General features: G+C 41.5%; 2 protein-coding genes across 5 annotated transcripts in view; one reads left to right on the forward strand and one right to left on the reverse strand.

Moving 5' to 3' along the window:
* Positions 1 to 3,848, forward strand: part of LOC145358587 (extended synaptotagmin-2-like) — a 210,131-nt gene extending 206,283 nt beyond the window's left edge. For all 3 annotated transcript variants that reach the window (XM_080212771.1, XM_080212779.1, XM_080212788.1), the window contains one exon: positions 977 to 3,848. In XM_080212771.1, the coding sequence (XP_080068897.1) occupies positions 977 to 1,022 (46 nt within the window). In that variant the 3' untranslated portion in view covers positions 1,023 to 3,848. The remainder of the gene's footprint in view (positions 1 to 976) is intronic.
* An 8,365-nt stretch (positions 3,849 to 12,213) lies between these two features.
* The window catches only part of LOC145358603 (protein mono-ADP-ribosyltransferase PARP14-like), a 61,667-nt gene continuing 52,265 nt past the window's right edge, over positions 12,214 to 21,615 (reverse strand). For both annotated transcript variants that reach the window (XM_080212811.1, XM_080212800.1), the window contains exons 14-16: positions 20,805 to 20,959; positions 17,180 to 17,354; positions 12,214 to 13,770 (exon numbers count right to left, since the gene is read on the reverse strand). In XM_080212811.1, the coding sequence (XP_080068937.1) occupies positions 13,478 to 13,770; positions 17,180 to 17,354; positions 20,805 to 20,959 (623 nt within the window). In that variant the 3' untranslated portion in view covers positions 12,214 to 13,477. The remainder of the gene's footprint in view (positions 13,771 to 17,179; positions 17,355 to 20,804; positions 20,960 to 21,615) is intronic.

Here is a 21,615-nt window from a genome sequence, read left to right on the forward strand (position 1 = left end):
CTCCCTCTAACATCCGTGTTATACCTCGCCCCCCTCACCCTAAGCCTGTGGCCCCTTGTACTGTGCATTTCTAACATTGGTAAAAGCTTACCACTGTTTACTCTATCTATACCCTTCATAATCTTATATACCTCTATTAGATCTCCCCTCAGTCGCCGTCTTTCAAGAGAAAACAGCCCCAATTTGATCAATCTTTCCTCATAACCCAATAGACCTGATAGAGGCGTACCAAATTAGGACAGGTTTAGATAAAGTAGACCAAGAAAAGCTTTTCCCATCAGCTTATTCTACAAGGACTAGAGGCCACAGGTTAAAGGGTTTGGGCAGGGGGGGATGTGAGGAGCAACTTTTCTTTGCAGCAAGTAATATTGACCTGAAACTCTGTATACGAGTGTGGTGAAAGCAGAGACAGTCAATGGTTTTGAAGGGAAATTGGATAGGCATTTGAGGAAATTAAACATTCAGAGCCAAAGGGATCAAGTGGTGCCATTGGGACAGACAGGATGGCAGCATGGGCTCTGTGCTGAATGGCCACCTATGGTTTCGTACTGACTCTACGACATGTCAATAGACTCAATACTTAGTTTGCCTGTCATTGTGCTGAGGACACTATCTGGTCCCACACTATCAAAAGGTTCCTCCTGTTGATTCCACTCCACCTCAGCCCACTGTTAAGTTCAAATTCTCAAGTTGACCTTAAAAAGAAAATACAAACTGTTCTCAACTCCTGCGACATTGCATAGATCAAGAAAATACATTGGGTGGGACCTTACTGCCTTGCTCGTCCTGAACTGTAAAATCCCACCCGAGGTCAAGGACTTTTCCATGGTCCACCCCTCGCCCACTCCGATTCCCATGGCGGGTGGGACGGTAAAATCCCGGACATTAACTCTCTCCACTCAAAAAGTACTTTGAAACGCTTGTCTTACAACGTTTTTACAACAGCTTTGTAATGTTATCTGTAATTACCTTCCAGGTATGATTTAACAGAGGATGGAAGCAGACAACATCCCCAAGCCTAAAGGAAGTACCAACCCAGTGTCACCATTGGCCACCAATGGCTTTTACCAATTTTTAAAAAGAATTATCCCAGGAGCACCAGCATCACACCGAAAGCTTTGCACACGTGCCAATAAACGCACCACACATCTTACAGAGGAAGTCATCCTGCCAGTTTAGATTCTACCAAGTTTTGGCATTGCTTGTTGCATTTTTTTAAAATCTTCTTATTTGTGAAGTAAGTTTTTTATTTTCATGATTTTTTTTTAAATCAAAGCAATGACTGGTGTGACTCTCGTGGTTGTAAAATGGATAACCTGAGGTGGATGTATTGACTATACTTCTGGTCAAAAGATTATTTCTTTACTGTACAAGACTGTAAAAATACAGTGCAAGGCAGAATGTTGATCCAGGATTACTTCAGCCTTGTTTTCTGTAAGTTTGCAACATATAATGTGTAAATACAGCAAGTGTGATTTATATATTGTTATATGTGATATCAATTGCTTGTGAAGGATACTGAAGGGAGAATCTTCCATTTATTGAAGTAACAAGATATGCATGTCTCATGCTTTTTACAGTAGCCTTGCAGTGCACAGTTCTGCATTAGAAGCTATGATGTGAAATACGTAAGCCTTACTGATTTACTTGTGATCGAACACAAATTACACTGTGTAATAATGTAGAGATGCAATCTATGGAGGAGGCACGATGGGGAACCTTCAGTGATCACTGTGGGGATTCAGCGATGATTATTTATTTTAGTTTTTGTTGTGGAGATTTGAGCACCATTTTAAAATTAATTCTTGGTTCATTTATTATGCCCCAGTCCCCGCGTCTCTGACTCTGGGGAACTTGCAGTGTACACTTACCATACACTTACCAACTGACAGGACAAGCAACTGCCAAGTTCCAAGATCTTCGACAAATCCATTCTGAATTGAATGGTCAATGTCAGGATCGTGTGCTTAGTTTTATTTTACCTCTAGGCATGACTGAGATCGGAATCTCACCAGGTAGGAAATCATGGAACAGATTGTGAATTCCGACTGCTGTTGGTGCATTCTTTATGGCAGTGGTCCCATGAAACATTATATAAAAACATATTAAAAATAATCATTCTTCACAGTATTTCAAACATTGGTCTCCTTTTAGATACAAGCAGATGTATTCAATAATTGCCATTGACATTCTCTATCAGTGACTAAATGTTTAATTCAATTCTGGTAAATGACTTGTAATAAGGGATCCAAAAACCTACCATTTGAGTAGGTTAGTACTTGATTTTGGACGTTAGAAGTTAATGTAGATTTGGGCTATAATAGCAATTTTTTTCCCCCGATTTTATCATCTTCTAAATTCTCTTGGCGTTTTGTTTTGCTTATCCAGCAGTGTAATCATGTTGCTATAAATATTTGCGGCAGTACTACCTATTCTTCATTCTGAAATATCTCCAGACAGGAATAAGTAACTTGATGCTATGGTATTTACATTTTCCATTTTAAATAACATACAAGGCAAAAGTAACTAGCTAAGTTCTTATTAATGATAGGGGGAAAATTACAAAAATGCAGTTACATTGACAAAAGCTAGGTCATGTATCGAAATCAGAATGTCAATTGTTTGCATCTTAGAAAGGTTGCAGTTCACATTTGTTTTATTCTGCTAGGTACAATATTTATTTCCAAACGGAAGCAAAGCTTATCCCTTTTTTAAATGAAAACCACTTTTTACAACCTACTTTTAATTTTATATTATTTAATTCAAATTATCCGATGCTAAAAAAATTGCCAACAGCAAGACTTGTGATGTTAAAAATGTAGTCGTGCCTATATCATCTATACTGAAGAGAGTTGCCCTGACATTGATAATGAAACGTCATTCTTCAGGCATATTAGCATTTCAGTTCAAATGTAACAAGGACTCCAACTCAAACACAAATGGTAGGAAATATGGAATTTGCATGTGCAGTAATCCTTGTTCAAACATGCTTCTGTCCCATTTAATGCAAAATAATATTTGAGATGTCTCTCTGGCATATTTCCTGAGAAGTGCACTCTATGTTACTGCTGGAGTGTTGAGTATTTGGTTCGCGAGGTGGAATATTGCAGCTGAGTCTGTCAAGTCTATTGGTTCAAGCTACCATTGTCTGCTCCATGCAGGTATTACTGTGCCTTAATGATACATGTATTAAGATATTATTAAAACAAATACATGTTTAAGGATAATTCTTCTTCACAGATTATTTTGTTATTTTTAGCAGTTGTATTTACTTTTCATAATTGCTGATGCTGTAGGATGAAGTATTTTTCTTCCGTTGTTCAGCAGCATGAAGGTTATTTCCATCTTTGATATCAATGGTATTGGCAGTCTCTCTCTCTCTCTTCTTTCCCTAGCTGCACAGCTCCAAACACTGGTTTATCGGGATTGCCAAATTAGAGATCATTATTTAGCCTTGTGCACATTTCTTTGGAGCATCAGCCCCAAATGGGAAAGTTCAAACCATTTCTCCATCAAAAAATAGAAAAATCTGTCAGCTTGAGGTATGCAGTGGGATGTTTGTGCATTACCTGTGAATTGACTAGCTTGTATTGTGGAACTGTTTTCCACTGCAGGCAGAAGGAAATTCAGAGAAAATGAATTGATGGTGAGGAAGATAAAAAGCCAAAGCTCGTTTTATCATTGTTCAGAAACTTCTCGTTTTTGGCTGTTAATTTCATCATGATGCTTTTTAATTTCAGTTTTCATTATCTAAATTGCAGCATCCAGTGATTGATAATATCCTGGCCCCCAGATCCAACTGTTTATATGGACGGCCATGTAATGAATAAAATGATCGAGTAAATGGACTTACTTGTTCTTTTGCAATTCCAAAAAAATTGAAATCAAGAATGAATGTCTGTAAGCATAAGATTTATATACAAGCATAAGTACAAATTAGGAGCAGGAGTAGGCCAACCAGCCCCTCAAGCCTGCTCCACCATTCAATAAGATCATGGCTGATCTGATTATAACCTTTCCCCCCTTAATCTATCTTGGGTTCAATTTCTCGTTTGTGCAAATTCCACACACATGCACTGACCCATTCTCCCTGTGTCTGCGTGTTTCCTCCGGATGCTCCAGTTTCCTCCCACAGTCCAAAGATCTGTGGCCACGCTCAATTGCCCCTTAATGACATAATTATTGAGTAAAGTTTTGGGGATAGGGCCTGGGTGGGATTTGCAGTTGGCGCAGATGTCATGGGCCAAATGGCCTCCTTCTGCACTGTAGCGATTCTATGATCTAACGCTGCCTAAAAATATTCAAAGATTCTGCTTCCACTGCCGTTTCAGGAAGCGACCATACCTTCATTCAAATAATTTATATAAATTGTAAAATGTTGAGGCCCTTGCACTGATCCCTGCAGCACACCACTCATGCCAACTGGTTCCAGTTAGCCAGCCAATCTTCTGTACATGGCACTATGTTAATTCCTATAGCATAAGCATTAAATAATGCAATAATCTTTGATGTGACACCTTCTGGAAATCTAAGTACAGTGGTTTCCCCCTTTATCCACAGCACATGTGACTCCTTCAAAGAACTTCAATAAATTGGTTAAACATGGGCTGGATTCTTTGTCACCTACAGCTGGGATCCTCCGGTCCCATTACAGTGAATGGAGATTTGGCTGAGCGTCAAATTCTGTTCTTGAGAGCAGCAGTGGCTGGGGGAGGGGGCTATGAGTGGGTTGGAGAGACTGAAGAATTACAGTCATGATTTCCCTTTCACAACCCATGTTGACTCTGTCTGATTACACTGCCCTGCCATAACATCTTTAATAATGGCTTCTAACATTTTTGCTATGATGGATTTTGGAGTAATTGGCCTATATTTTCTTACTTTCTGCCTTCCTTTTTGAATGGAATACATTTGCTAGCTTCCAATCTGAAAAAAAAACCATCCCTGAATCTAGAGCATTTTGGCAAACTAAAACCAAGACATCGACGATCTCACTAGTCACTTCTTTCGGGAGCTCAGGGTGACGTCCATCTGGACTTAGGGAATTTGTCAAGCTGCAGTTTCAGGCTGATATTTAAACTATATAAAAGATTCTTTTAAGGACAACATTTATGTTTTTTTTAACTGCTACTCGAACTCTTTGTCCCAGGGAATGGAACATTTTTAAAGCCTTTTTTGCCTTTTTTGTTTCTCCCTCAAACAAATTTCCTTTTTTAGAATCAAATTAATTGAAGAAAGAAATCGTGTTCTAATCTGTTCTCTGTCTTTAATCAATCTATCTTAAGAAATTTATTGGTCCTAGTCACTAAGGTCCCTGGCTGTCTTTTTGACCTGGCTGTGCTCCAAGTTTCATCTCAGCAATTTGGGGTACACATTTTTCCTTCCTAATGGCACTGCGTATATTTCCACCAGTTGATCTGCAGCAGTTCACCACTATCTTCTCAAGGGCAATTAGGAGTGGGCAATAAATGTTGGCATAGTTGGCAATGCCCACATCCTGTGAAACAAGAAAGAATTTAACCTGAAGCATGGGGGGAAAATTTAATGAGCCATGTTCCACTGCGAGAGTGAATTCTGGGACAGTGATGCCATGATACATAGAACATAGAACATAACAGCGCAGAACAGGCCCTTCGGCCCACGATGTTGCGCCGACCAGTTAAAAAACAATGACCCTCTAACCTAAACCAAACCCTTTCCATCCATAAACCTATCCACGGATCTCTTAAACGCCCCCAAACTAGGCGCATTTACAACTGCAGCAGGCAGAGCATTCCAATCCCTCACCACCCTCTGGGTAAAGAACCTACCTCTGACATCCGTCCTATAACTACCACCCCTTAATTTAAAGCTATGCCCCCTCGTGCTAGCTTTCTCCATCCGAGGAAAAAGGCTATCACTGTCCACCCTATCTAAACCTCTAATCATCTTATATGTTTCAATAAGGTCCCCTCGTAGCCACCTTCTTTCTAACGAAAACAACCTCAAATCCCTCAGTCTCTCCTCATAGGACCCCCCCCCTCCATACCAGGCAACATCCTGGTAAACCTCCTCTGCACCCTCTCCAAAGCCTCCACATCCTTCCTATAATGTAGGGACCAGAACTGCACACAATACTCCAAGTGCGGCCGCACCAGAGTTTTAAGAACATAAGAAATAGGAGCAGGAGTAGGCCATCTAGCCCTTCGAGCCTGCCCCGCCATTCAATAAGATCATGGCTGATCTGTTGTGGCTCAGTTCCACTTTCCCGCCCTCTCCCCATAACCCTTAATCCCCTCGCTTATCAAGAACCCATCAACCCGCTTCTTAAAAATATTTAGCGAGGCAGCCTCCACCACTTCAACGGGCAGAGAATTCCAGAGATTCACCACCCTTTGAGTGAAGAAGTTCCTCCTCAACTCCGTTCTAAACCGCCTCCCCTTTATCTTGAGGCTGTGCCCCCTAGTCCTACTGTCTTTTTTGAGCGGGAAGAGTCTCTCCACCTCTATCCTATCCATCCCATTCATCATCTTATACGTCTCAATGAGATCTCCCCTCATTCTGCTAAACTCTAATGAGTACAAGCCTAGTTTATTCAGCCTCTCCTCATAGCTCAATCCCCTCAACTCCGGTATCAGCCTAGTAAACCTCCTCTGCACTCCCTCCAGGGCCAAAATATCCTTGCGCAGGTGCGGCGCCCAAAACTGCACACAGTACTCCAGCTGCGGCCTCACCAATGCCCTATACAGCTGCAGCAAGACCTCCCTACTTTTATATTCAATCCCCCTCGCTATGAAGGCCAGCATCCCATTCGCCTTCCTGACCACCTGCTGCACCTGCAAGCTGGGTTTTTGCAACTCATGCACAAGGACCCCGAGGTCCCTCTGCACCGTCGCCTGCTGCAGTTTTTCGCCACGTAAGTAATAGTCCTTCCTACCATTCTTCCTACCAAAGTGGACCACCTCACACTTGCCAACATTAAATTCCATTTGCCATTTCCTGGCCCATTCGCCCAGCCTATCTAGATCCTTCTGCAGACTCTCCACACCCTCCGCACAATTTGCCGTTCCCCCAATCTTGGTGTCATCAGCAAATTTCGACACCCTGCACTCGGTTCCCTCCTCCAGATCATCTATATAAATGGTAAATAGCTGAGGCCCCAGCACCGACCCCTGGGGCACCCCACTAGTCACCAACCGCCAATCCGAATAGCACCCATTGACCCCCACTCTCTGCCTCCTATTTGACAACCAATCCTCTATCCACGCTAACACCCTACCCCCAACTCCATGTCCCCTGACCTTCTGCAATAACCTCTTGTGAGGTACCTTGTCAAACGCCTTCTGAAAATCCAGAAAGACCACATCCACCGGCTCTCCTCTATCCACTGCCCTAGACACATCCTCATAGAACTCCAGTAAATTTGTCAGACACGACTTCCCTTTAATGAAACCGTGTTGCGTCCGCCCTATCAAGCAATTCCCTTCAAGATGCCTCGCAATTTCCTCCTTAATGACGGATTCTAACATTTTACCTACCACAGACGTTAAACTAACCGGCCTATAATTCCCCGCCTTTTGCCTGGCACCCTTCTTAAACAACGGCGTAACATTAGCCGTTTTCCAATCTTCCGGCACTTCCCCGGAATCCAGCGACGTCTGGAAAATAACCACCAAGGCATCCACTATCACCTCCGCCATTTCTTTCAGAACCCTCGGATGCATTCCATCCGGTCCTGGGGACTTGTCCACAATCAGCCCCTCCAGTCTGTCGAGCACCACCTCTCTAGTAACAGTAATGTCATTAAGACCCTCCATTCCTACCACCTTTCCATCGCTAACACCCGGCAAATTATTCACGTCCTCCTCTGTGAAGACAGAAACAAAAAAGTTATTCAAGACCTTAGCCATATCCCCATCCCCTACCACTAGCTCCCCTTTCTCATCCTCTAAAGGACCAACGTTCACCCTAGCCAGCCTCTTCCTTTTTATATATTTATAAAAACTCTTGCTATCCTTTTTTATATTAAGTGCTAGCCCAGCCTCGTAGCTTCTCCTACCCTCCTTTATCAACTTCTTTGTCAATCTTTGTTGACTTTTAAACCTTTCCCAATCCTCTTCTCGCCCACTACTCTTAGCTACTCTAAATTCCTCCGCTTTTAATTTAACACTTTCCTTCACCTCCTTCGTTATCCACGGCTTATTACCTCTCTTCCTACTGTCCTTTTTAACCATCGGAATAAATTTCTGCTGAGCACCAAGAAAGATCTCCTTAAAGATCCTCCACTGCTCCTCAGCAGACCTACCTTCCAACGCACTCCCCCAGTCCACATTCGCCAATTCTTCTCTCATCCTACCATACTCCCCTCTATTCAAACAAAGGATGCGTGTCCGGGAACCCACTTTCTCCTCCTCCATCTGCACCAGAAACTCCACCATACAATGATCACATGACACTGCGGCTCCTAAATTCAATCCCCCTACCAATAAACGCCAAGACACCGTATGCCTTCCTAACAACCCTATCTACTTGATTCCCAACTTTCAGGGATCTATGTACACATACATGTAGATCCCTCTGTTCATCCACACTATTCAGAGTCCTACCATTAGCCCTATACTCTACACATCCGTTATTCCTGCCAAAGTGAATTACCTCACACTTATCCGCATTAAACTCCATCCTCCACCTCTCGGCCCAGCTCTGCAACTTGTCCAAGTCTCCCTGTAGACTAAGACACCCTTCCTCACTATCTACCACACCTCCGACTTTGGTGTCATCAGCAAATTTACTAATCCACCCAACTATACCCTCATCCAGATCATTTATAAAAATTACAAACAGCAGTGGCCCCAAAACAGATCCCTGAGGCACACCACTCGTAACTGAACTCCATGTCGAATACTTACCATCAACCACCACCCTCTGTCTCCTATCTGCCAGCCAATTCCTAATCCAATTTCCTAAATCACCCTCAATCCCATACATCTGCAATTTCTGCAGAAGCCTTCCATGGTGAACCTTATCAAACGCCTTACTAAAGTCCATATATAACCACATCAACTGCCTTACCCCCAGCCACCTCTTTGGTCACTTTCTCAAAAAACTCAATAAGGTTAGTAAGGCACGACCTACCCTCCACAAAACCATGTTGACTCTCTCTAATCAATTCATTACTCTCCAAATAACTATAAATCCTATCCCTAATAATTTTTTCTAAAACCTTGCCCGCAACAGAAGTAAGACTCACTGGTCTATAATTCCCGGGGAAGTCTCTGTTCCCCTTCTTAAACAATGGGACAACATTCGCTAACCTCCAATCTTCTGGCACTATACCGGTGACCAACGACGACCTGAAGATCAGAGCCAGAGGCTCTGCAATCACCTCCCTTGCCTCCCAGAGAATCCTAGGGTAAATCCTGTCCGGCCCAGGGGACTTATCTTTTTTCAAACCCTCAAGAATATCTAGCACATCCTCCTTATCAACTGCAATACTGTCCAGTTTACAACCCTGTAACCCAGTGTTCTCCACAGCAACATTTATGTCCCCCTGCGTGAACACCGCAGAGAAATATTGGTTCAATGCCTCTCCAATCTCTTCCGGTTCCACACAAATTCCCACTGCTGTCTCTAACTGGCCCTAATCTTGCCCTAACCAACCTTTTGTTCTTAACATATCTACAGAACGCCTTGGGATTCTCCTTAATCCTATCAGCCAAAGTCTTCTCATGTCCTCTTTTAGCCCTTCTTAACTCTCTCTTTAACTCCCTCCTAGCCAATCTGAAGCTTTCTAGTGCACTACCTGAGCCCGCAAGTCTCATCCGGACATAAGCCTCCTTTTTCTTTTTAACTAGCGAATCAACTTTCCTAGTACACCACGGTTCCCTAGCTCGACCAATTCCTCCTTGCCTGACAGGGACATACATATCAAGGACTCGCAGTAGCTGCTCCTTGAAAAAACTCCACATTTCAGACGTTCCGAGACCCTGTAGTCTCCTAGTCCAACCTATGCTTCTTAATTCTCTCCTAATAGCCTCATAATTACCCTTCCCCCAGCTAAAACTACTGACCCGAGGTTCATCCCTATCCCTTTCCATCACTAAGGTGAATGTAACCGAATTGTGGTCACTATCACCAAAATGCACCCCAACTTCCAAGTCTAGCACCTGGTCTGGCTCATTTCCCAGCACCAAATCCAATATAGCCTCACCTCTAGTTGGCCTATCAACATACTGAGTCAAAAAACCTTCCTGCACGCTTTGTACAAAAACTGACCCCTCTAATGAGCTAGAGCTATAGCTATTCCAATCAATATTAGTAAAGTTAAAGTCCCCCATAACAATTACCCTATTACTTTCACTCCTATCCAGGATCGTCTCCGCAATCCTTTCCTCAACCTCTCTAGAACTTTTAGGAGGTCTATAAAAGACTCCCAACAGGGTGACCTCCCCTCTCCTATTTCTAACCTCAGCCCATACTACCTCAACAGACAAGTCCTCATCAAACTTCCTCTCTGACACCGTGATACAATCCTTGACTAATAATGCTACCCCTCCCCGCCTTCTACCTCCTTCTCTACTCCTACTGAAGCATTTGAACCCCGGAACCTGCAACAACCATTCCTGACCCTGCTCTATCCATGTCTCTGAAATGGCCACAACATCAAAGTCCCAGGTGCTGATCCACACTGCAAGTTCATCCACTTTATTGCGAATACTCCTTGCATTAAAGTATACACATTTCAAACCCTGCTCCGCTTCACCCCCACGATGCCGTGCATTGCAGTCCCCATCTATGCCCCCCTCACTTTCACCCCCACTACTCAGGATCCCACCCCCCCTCTGAATCGGTTTAAACCCCCCTGCATAGCCTTAGCAAATTTTCCCCCCCAAGGTATTGGTTCCCCTCTGATTCAGGTGTAGACCATCACTCCTGTAGAGGTCCCACCTTCCCCAGAATGAGCCCCAATTGCTCAAGAACCTGAACCCCTCCCTCCTGCACCATTCCCTCAGCCACGAGTTCAAACTTTCCCTCTCTCTGTTCCGCTCTACACTACCCTGTGGCACAGGCAAGAGTCCCGAGATAACCACCCTGTCTGACTTGGCCTTAAGTTTCCACCCCAACTCCATAAATTTCTGCTTAATATCCCCTTCCCTTAACCTCCCTATGTCATGCGTCCCCACATGAACTATGACTTGGGGTTGATCCCCCTCACCCTTAAGAGTCCTGAACACCCTCTCTGAAACGTCCCGGACCCCAGCCCCTGGGAGGCAACACACCAGCCCTGAGTCCCTACCATTACCTCTGACTCTCCTATCCGTCCCCTAACTGTGGAGTCCCCAATCACTAGGCCCAATCTTTTACATCCCCTAATCACCTGAGCCTTCACAACAGGCTCACCCCCAGAGACCTGCTCCCTTTGGCAATCTCCAGTTGATTCCTCAACTGTAGCCTCCAGGACAGAAAACCTATTTTAGAGGGGAACAGCCCCAGGGGATTGTCCCCCCAATTGCTTCTTTCCCCTCTTCCTGGCAGTTACCCAAGACTCATTTCTAGGAGTGACTATCTCCTTGTAACTCCTATCGATGTCTGCCTCAGCCTCCCGAATTATCCGGAGTTCCTCCAATTCCAACTCCAGCTCCTTAACACGCTTCTCCAGAAGCTGCAATTGTATACACTTCCTACAGGTAAAATCAGCAGAAACACTACTGATGTCCCTCACCACATACATACCACAGGACATGCAGCTTACTGCCTGAACTGCCGTTCCTGAAACAATTTCCAGCAGAAAAGAAAAGAAAAACAACAAAAAAAAACTTCCCACACACTTATAATTAGGTTAGAGGAGGTGGGAGGGTGGGATTCTCTACCAGTGTAGAGGATCGGGTCTCCTCTTTGTGCCGATTTATAGGGTCGGAGACCCGAAAAAAAACTACAAATACCAGTAAGCGTCCTAGTGACGACTTCCGGTTTCGAACTAATTAAAAAAAAAGAAAAAAAACCACCGCTACTCGCAACTTTAAACTAGAAATAAAAGTTAAAAAATATAAACAAGAAAATGTACCTTACTCGCGACCTCCACACATGCCCAAAAATCACTGCCTCTCGATGCTGCTCCACAGGAACAATGAGCTTGTTATACATAGATAGGATTTCAATTAGAAAACAAATGTGTTTCATTTGGGTAATAAATATCAAAGTAATATGACTACTTAATACAAAACAAAAATAGAAAAATAACACATAGAATTAGTTTATTAATAAAGAAGTTGAATAGAAGTATTGCAGGAATGTGTATAACAGTAATCAAATTAAACAGCAATTAATACTCAAAGCCACAGGGAAGCCATGTTTGTGTGTGTACAGGAACACAATTTGGTGAGAAAGCATTAAACAGTTTAATCTAAATATCGTTAATCCAGATAGGTGATTTGCAGGTACATTATCACGTCATTGAGAAATGTGTACACAATGTCAGTATGGTCTAAATTTCTCTACTCTATATCACAGCATATATAACCAGAAAAATTAGCCTCTTACATTATAGAACAAAGAACAACACAGCACGGGAAACAGGCCCTTCGGCCCAACGAGCCCGCGCCGCCGTCCCACTGTCTCAGTGTCCTATTCATGATTTTAGTCTACGCCTAATGTGCGAGGATCAGGGAGGTCCAATTTAGGGACAATTTAGTACCCAATCAATCAGCCTAAACAGTTTTATCTGCTAAAACAAGTTCTAGTATGCTGAAATGCAAATATTTCCTCTCCCAGTACACACATTTAGCAATATACAAAGTAGTCTGGGCAGATCTGATGATGACTGTTTCATTTCAAATTTCCTGTAAAGAACAAAAATCCCAAAGGAATTTTCTGCAATTTTCTTAGCTATTTTCAGACAACCAATCAGCAAAGGGGATGCTATCTAAATGTTTTGAAACTTCTATGTCGTAACGCACTTCTATCAAGTTTTTACTGTCCATAACTTTATCAGTTCAGTTCAAGTGCAGTGGAACATCTGTGACAAACCAACAGTCTTTTAAACAACTTGGGAGTTTTATGTGAAATGTTTCATTGGTCAAGAAAATGGGATGATCTGACGTAATGACTGCAGCTAACAATTAAACAACTGCCAACAGTTCAACTGATATCATTTACTGGCCCTAGGATGATGCCATTGGTACCAGGAGAGCTAGCATTTGTATGCATGGTTCTGTCAATGGAAGTTTGTTACAGCACAGAATAACAGCAATCAAGTAAAAGTGAGTTCCTATCTTTGATTCAAACCCTTACATGGTCCACACAGCCAAGTAGCATGACTAAAGTTCAAATTCCATCAAGTGAAAAGTTGGGTTTGGAATTTTTCTATTCTTGCCCTTCTTGGAAAATTGCTTCTTTTTCACATCTGAATAGAAAGCACATGCACTTCTATTAAACCTTTATATGTAGGTAGCCCATATTACAATGACTATTATTGTTTCTGCTCACTTAGAAATATTCATTAACCATGAAAGGCAATCAGGTACTCTGGATACGCCTGATGATCCTGGAACACGACAAATACTTCCGGGGTTGTGGGATTATCTGTGACACTGTCGTATCGGTCTCTGCTGCTTCCTTGTTGATCTTTGAGTGGTGGTTCCTTAAGATCTTTCTTCCCTTTACAATAATCACCCGTTAAAACTCTTGCTCTGTAAATCACCTTCTTTCCTGTTGCATCAGGTTTGGAATATGTGTCATGTGCAGAATATTTTGCATTCTGAGCAAAATACGTCCCATCTCCAAAAAACACAGCTGTAAAAAGATTGCCAGATGTTAGTTATGAGATGTTAATTACATCTCGAGTTCCATCTGAAATATGTTAATGAACATATTATGCTTTTTGGGTGTCATGAAATTATTCCAACAATTTTTATTCGTTTGCATTAACCATGAGCTTGTCCAAGAGATACATGTTTTATACCATGTACTCATTTAATTTAGGTCAGTTATTGAATGACTTTCTTTATTACTCAAATTTTAAAAAAACATTCCCCTCACTGCAGAGAAAACCTGGATTATGAACAGTAAAAATGTAGTTACGTCTTCATTGCATTTATTCATATGACAACTGTTGCTACATACTGGCTGATGCAACACTTTCTGTAAATGCAGCCTAAATCAAACCTAACCTCTCACTAGAGGAGAGCAGAGTGGAGAAGGGAGTTTGTAGAGGGCTGCACGATCAGTTGATAACACAGATGCTTATGATATGAAGTAAAAGATGCTTTGAAGCAACATTAGGCTTGTACTGTAAAGGCATATCAAAATATCCCGAAGCCATCCTGGACCCATTTGACTTCTACTTTGAATAATAGAACTAGTGAAGGTGCAACAGTGATTTTATTTTATGTATAATTGTTACCCAAATTCTAACACCCAAAGCAAATAGAGTGGAAATAAACTGGTGAAAAATATTTTTGTAAAATGTGCATTATATTCCATAACAAAGCATACATAGGTTGGGGAAGGATTATTCGTTATTGTGTAAGCAAAAAATGTTCACCTCATTCCATTCTCTAAATTTAGGTTAGGATTTCATACTGTTAAACTGCTACAATAACTCAATTCTTTTGCTGAATTAGAAATTCATTGAATCAGTACCCAGTGCTATAGGTGACAATCTATTCCAGTTTTAGTATCAATATCACATCCTTACTCCATATTTCTTATTTAGTTTAACATATGGAACTGAAAAGATAACTGCAATGCATCTAGTCAGTGTTGAAAGCCAGCACGTACTGTAACTGTCCTCAACCATCAATCCAATTACTCAACATTGTACTACACAATAACCCTCCATGGTCTCTCTGGCCATGTACACTGTATGAATAGTTACATTTAAACCGCATACAATGATTCTCTTCTAAAACTGAACTGGTTTTAGAGATTGTGTTGACTATATTAACCCAGCTCAATTTATCAGGCCTCTCCACTGAGCCTTGTCTAGAATAAACGACTCTAGACTCAACCAGTTAACCTCTTGGTAAGGTTTGTAACTCAGCAGCCCTAAAACTCACTTTATTCAGCTATTAACCAACAAACACTTTATTCTGTAATGATATTTCACATTCCTCACTCAATGAATGAGTCATATCTTTCACATTCTGTTTCAGGTTGATATTCATGCAGTTTGGTAGAATGCATAATTGTTAATATATAATAAATGAAATACATGGATTTTTCAGCAGAAAAATAAAGGTAATGAAAATAAACCTGACTCTGAATTATCATTATCATTTTGTCAAGTCATTTTTAAAATAAATTTCAACTTACTTTACAGCCAAAAATAAAACTCTTTTTTGATCACAAGAATAAAAAAAAACACATTCAGAATAATTTATCATCTAAGATATGTTAGAAACAATAATGGTTGCAATTATGAAACCTTTTCCTCAAATGAAAGGTTTCATGGGATGTAGGCGTTGCAGGCTAGACCAGTATTTATTGCCCATCCCAAACTGCCCCGAACTCAGGGAGGGTCGTTAAGAGTCAATCATATTGCAGTGGGTCTGGAATCACGTGTAGGTCAGATCAGGTAAGGATAGCATATTTCCTTCCTGAGGTCATTTATGACAATGCTTTCATGGTCATCAGACATTTAATTCCAGATTATTTTTTATTTAATTCAAATTTCATCATTTGCCGTGGTGGGATTTGAACTCAATCCCCAGATCATTACACTGGGTCTCTGGATTACTTGTCCAGTGACAATACCATTACCTCTACATGGTAATGCCTCAGCCAATCATGGTTGAATTGCCAACCAATCAGAACCCTTATTTTTGTAATATAAATTGCTGTGGTCATTTTAAATTTGGCATTCTTGCATTTGTCCTGTCAAGTGCAAGATGAAAGGTTTCAGCAACTGGTCTGTTTAGAACAAGAATTTTTTTTTCTCCTGTTTTCATATGCTAATATGCAGTGTCTATACCAGTGATATTTTCCCAATAGGATGCTGCTGTAAGTAGAAAAGGATGTTCTATCTACCATGTAATTGAGCAGCATTGTGTATGACTTTCAGTGCTGGTGCACGCCAGGTAGCAAAGCTGCTTATCCTATTGATTGTCTGAATGATAAAAGGAACATGTTGTTTGATTCATTCATAGTTGGCAGAGTACAGACCACACTCAATCTTGCACTTTCAAAACCTATACAACACGTCTGCTGTTAGATGTGATTCTATGATTGTTCAGAATATGCTGCCCAATCCTGAGTGTGCTAAAAACTACACTAACAAACAATGTAACATAAGCTCCAAATTCTAGTGCTCCGCACACCATGGAATTGGAGCAGGCGAGGGGTGGACAATGGAAATGTCTATTGACCCTGGGCGGGATTTTCCTGCTCAGGTTGAGCGATGCTGTAAAATCCCACCCAATGAGTCAAGCTTGTAATGTGTCACATTTATACTTGCTAGAAGCATGTACAAGGGGGCACTATTCTCTGCAAATGAAAGGAATATGCTCAAGCTTCATGTCTTTTTTCAATTACCCAGCAGTTAATAGTTTCCCTTACTTTCTACATGGTAATGCCTCAGCCAATCATGGTTGAATTGCTAACCAATCAGAACCCTTATTTTTGTAATATAAATTGTTGTGGTCATTTTAAATTTGGCATTCTTGCATTTGTCCTGTCAAGTGCAAGATGAAAGGTTTCAGCAACCGGTCCCTCTGTACAGCAATATTCAATATGCTTTTTGTTAATCATTTAAAGCCTCAAAGAGCAACATAATGATTTGCCTTTTAAACACCACAATAAAAATATAACTCTTGCTTTTCTTTTAGGGTTTTTTTGCATCTTAATGCGATCCAAGTGGAAAAGATTAGAAGTTGCCAATGAGCTATTTGGTTTGGGAACTACAGGTTGCAGTCCTGTGGTCTAAACAAAATTATATGGATTAACGAACATATGTAACCACTCTCAAACTCAATGGCCAGGATTTTATGGCCCCTCCTGCTAGACGGGATATTACGGTCCCGCCAAAGTAAAGGGAAATTTAAATGGCAGGAAACATGCCATGTCTGGGCCATAAAATCCTGACTAATATCTCCCTGTGTTTCTTCTCAAGAAATGCCTTTGTTTATGTGCTCCGGGTAAAGTCTCACCTGCCACAGCATGTACTACTTATACCAATATCACACAAGAGTCTCTATAAACCTACCATTCAAACCACAGTAGCTTCTGTTAAAACCATCTGCATTGATCTTAGAACATACTTCTGGCTGAGTTCCATGGTAAAGACATTTTTCATTCTGCTGATAAGGCCGCAATCTATTCATTTCATTTCTTCTCGCAACATACAGTCGCCAAAGAGTGGGATTCTGGATCCTTGTGATCTGCATCAATCAAATACAATGATTGTGTTAGTAGGTACCTTTGTGAAAAGGCATCTGCCAATGTCATACAGAAAAATGATAAATTTAACCACTGGTATACCAGTGCACTCTCAAATCTGAATACAGCCAACCAGATAAAAATATAAGTTACGTGAATAAAGAACTTGGTGTTTCTGTAAATTCAATGGCAGAACAGGCACCTGAGGGAGGTGACTTTTTGCAAGCTGTGCCCAGCATACCTTCTCACTCTTTCTTTTACTCTCGTTCTAAAGCTTCATTCTAACTCTTTTAAACTCTCTAACAATGCTTTAATTCAATCTCGTAGAGATTTGGTTAATCTTTCTTTACATCCTAGCGATGACTATAACACTACATTCTGCACCCTCTCCTTTTCTTCTTTTAGAGCAGTATGCTTTGTATAGCGTACAAGAAACAATACTTTTCACTGTATGTTAATACATGTGATAGTAAATCAAATCAAAATCAGTCTCTCTCAGGTCAACATCCTCAATAATAAGGTACTGATTGTGATGAATCAACTAAGTTGGGTGGGCCACGTCATCCATATGCCTGAAATGACTCCCAAAAAAGTTCTCTATTCCTAGCTTCATCAGTGCAAGTAGTTACCACAAGGGTAGAGAAAATGTTTCAGGATGTCCTCAAAGTCTCCCTGAAAAAATAAAGCATCCCCACTGATGTGGGAATTTCTCGCTCAAGATCTCCCAAATTGGAGAAAATTTGGTGAGGGTGCCAATCATTTTTAAACATCTCTGACAGGCTCTGGTGGAGGGCAAGCACAAACTTCAGAAGAAGGTGTGAACCAAATTCTAAACATCCCATCCACCTGCCACACCAAATACTATCTGCCCAATTATGGCAGAGTGTGCAGATCCAGCACTGAACTTTTTAGTCACCTCAAGACCCCAAACCTCAGCGTGGTAGAAAATCATCTGTGGTCCCGAGGATTGCTCAAGAAGAGGAGACTATTCGTAGTCACTGACCTCTGAAATAAGTTGCCAACACTTGTGGATTTGCTGAAAGCTTTTGTAGAGCTATTTTCCTGGCAGTGATTGGTGTAACTACACAAAGGACTGAACAATATGCTCTGGTGCAGGAAGTGAGACCTTTACCTGAAGTAGGAGGTCTTTCAACTTTCAGACCTGCTGTCCAAATAAAACCACAATTGGGAAAACTGGGAGCAGACGGTGGGTGAGGCCCAAAGGAGGTGAGGATTGGGGCACCAGGGTGGTTAGCATTGCTGCCTCACAGCACCAGTGACCCAGGTTCAATACCAGCTCGGATCACTGTCTGTGTAGTATTTGCACATTCTCCTCACGTCTATGTGGGTTTCCTCCAGGTACTCCGGTTTTCTCCCACAATCCAAAGATGTGCGAGTTAGCTTTGATTGGCCATGCTTAATTGACCCCAGTGTCAAACTGATTAGCAGGGTAAATATATGGGGTTACCAGAATGGGCCTTGGTGGGATTGTGGTTGGAGCAGATCTGATGGGCCGAATGGCCTCCTTCTGCATTGTAGGGATTCTTTGATTCTGCCCCAATCAGGGCTGCAAGATGGGATGTTGATGTCATTGGCTGTGACCTGGGACAAGGGTTTCTTGTTGAACACAGCTCTCAGTTTGAGCGTAATGACTAACTGCCAATTCCCTGCTTTTTCCTCAAACCCCTACACAATGCTTCTGGTCAAGTAATCATCTGACACCTTCTAGAACGTCTCAACTGAAGCTGCCTCCACCACACTTCCAGACAGTGCATGCCAGATCCATGCACTTGCTGTGTGAAAATGTTTTTTCTCATATCACATTTATTTCTTTTGCAAATCATTTTAAATCTGTGCCCTCTCATTTTTGATAATTTTACAAGCAAGAACAATTTTTCCCTATTTACTCTGTCCAGCCCCTCAGATTTTGTTATTCTTATGCTCGTGAGCATATTGCACTGGGAGTAATTGAGGTCCTACTTTTTAATTCCCTTCCCAACTAACTAAAATCTGCTTTCAGGACCTCATCCCTTTCCTTACCTATGGCACTGATCCCAATATGGACCACATCATGATTTTTGAGCATCTTTATCAAATCTCCTTTTAGCCACCTTCTCTCCAAGATAAGTCCCAACTTTTCCAGTCTATCCTCATAACTGACGTTTCTCATCCCTGGAACCATTCTTATAAAGATCTTGTTGGTTCCCTCAATACCTGCATGGTCCCAGTCTAGCAGTTATGCCCTTTAGGACTCAGCCAGTCCCATCAGTGGTGACAGATTGCCAGAGAAGTGCAGTTTAAAAACAGCGAGGTCATGTTGTAGCTGAGGCCACACCTGGAGTACTGTGTACAATTTTGGTCTCCTCACTTGAGAAAGGGTATATTGGCATTGGAGATGGTTCAGAGGAGATTCACTAGGTTAATCTTGGAGTTGAGAGAGTTGGCTTATGAGCAGAGACTTAGTAGACTGAGACGATACTCATTGGAATTTAGAAGAATGAGGCGGGTTCTTATAGAAACAGGTAAAATTATGAAGGGAATAGACAGGATAGAAGCAGGGAGGTTGTTTCCAATGGCAAATGAAACCAGAACTAGGCAGCATAGAATCAAAACAAGGGACAGCAGATTTAGAACTGAATTAAGGAGGAACTTCTTCATCCAAAGGGTTGTGAATCTGTGGAATTCCTTGCCCAGTGAAGCAGTTGAAGCTACCTTGTCAAATGTTTTTAAGGCAAGGATACATAAATTTTTGAACTGTAAAGGAATTAAGGGTTGTGGTGAACAGGCTGAGTCCATGAAAAGATCAGCCATGATCTTATTGAATGGTGGAGTGGGCTCGAGGGGCCAAAGGGCCCCTGCCCCGAGGAGTCCTGCTCCTAGTTCTTATGTATTGAGCCAGTCTTGGTGATGGACATTGATGTTCCCACTGTACGTTGTGTCTTTGCGACCCTCAATGCTTCCTTCAAGTGGTGTTCAACATGGAGGAGCATTGACTCATTTGCCAAAAGAGATGTGCTACCTGATAATCAGTGGAAGGTTGCCTTGCCCGTGTTGGATTTGATGCTATGAGATGTCATGAGGTCCAGAGTCAATATTGAGAAGGCAACTCCCTCCAACTTCTGCTTTCACGATTAACTATCTCTAATGATAGTTAAGAATAGTTAAGATAGTTAATGATAGTTCAGAATTCTTTGATTAAACTAAAATAATAGACTAATTTTTATGCCAGTAAAAGTTGACATATCCAATATAAATCAAAGTATACTTTAAGAATATGGTAAATGTTATGCATTTTCCAGTAGCAGACATTGAGTGCCATTAGTAGCAGGAACCTATACCAATATTCCTCTTCCAAGCCAAACACTAATTAAATCTTTACAGTTGGCCTCAGAGTACATTTGTACATTTGAATTATTTTGCAATCATTTTTGGGAAAGGATATCAATGCTTACTGAGTCAATTTTGAATGTTTGTCTAGTAGCATAGTCATCCAATGTATCCTTGAAGCATTGAGCTACTTCTTGGTATTCTGAGGAATCAGGTTTCAGTTGTATTTCAGAATATGTATTTTGGTTTTCTCCAATGTCCCAGGTATCTGGAAAATCATCTGAAATGAAAACAGAATTTGAATCAACAATCTATTGCTTATGCTTGTTTTAAGCAATAAAGCACAACTACAAAGAGAAAATTAAAAGCTAGGTAGCTTGATAGGAGAAAAAGCCCATTAGTTGAAAATTCTTCAAGTCACAAGGATTAGGACTCTCGAGCAGCTTCTACTGCTTTCAGGGGAAAATAATTGGATGGATTATCGGCCCTCAGAGAAAAAAAATTCTCATCTCTGTCCTAAATGGGAGGCCCTGAATTTCTAAACAGTGTCGTTTCCTGCTCCCTGATCCTTCCAAGTTCTAGACTCCCCCACAAGGAAAAACACACTGCCATGCCTCCTCAGGATCTGATACATTTTAATTAAATCAACCCCCCCCCCCACCATTTTTCTGAATGCTAATAGTCATAGGCCCAGCCTGCTCAACCTTTCTACATAAAATAACCCCTTTATCCCAGGAACCAGTTCAGTGAACCTTCTATGGACATTTTTAATGGAATTATATCATTCTTTAATGGTTTTAATGGTACTCCAGATGCAGTCTCACTAAGGCCCTGGACAGCTGTTGCAACACTTCTTTTTATACCCGATTTCCCTCATAATAAATAACAATATTCCATTTGCCTTCCGAATAACTTGCTGAAAATGCATACTAACAG

Source organism: Carcharhinus amblyrhynchos, chromosome 2 (genome assembly GCF_965287045.1).
Source record: "Carcharhinus amblyrhynchos chromosome 2, sCarAmb.v2.hapA, whole genome shotgun sequence".
Taxonomy (NCBI): domain Eukaryota; kingdom Metazoa; phylum Chordata; class Chondrichthyes; order Carcharhiniformes; family Carcharhinidae; genus Carcharhinus; species Carcharhinus amblyrhynchos.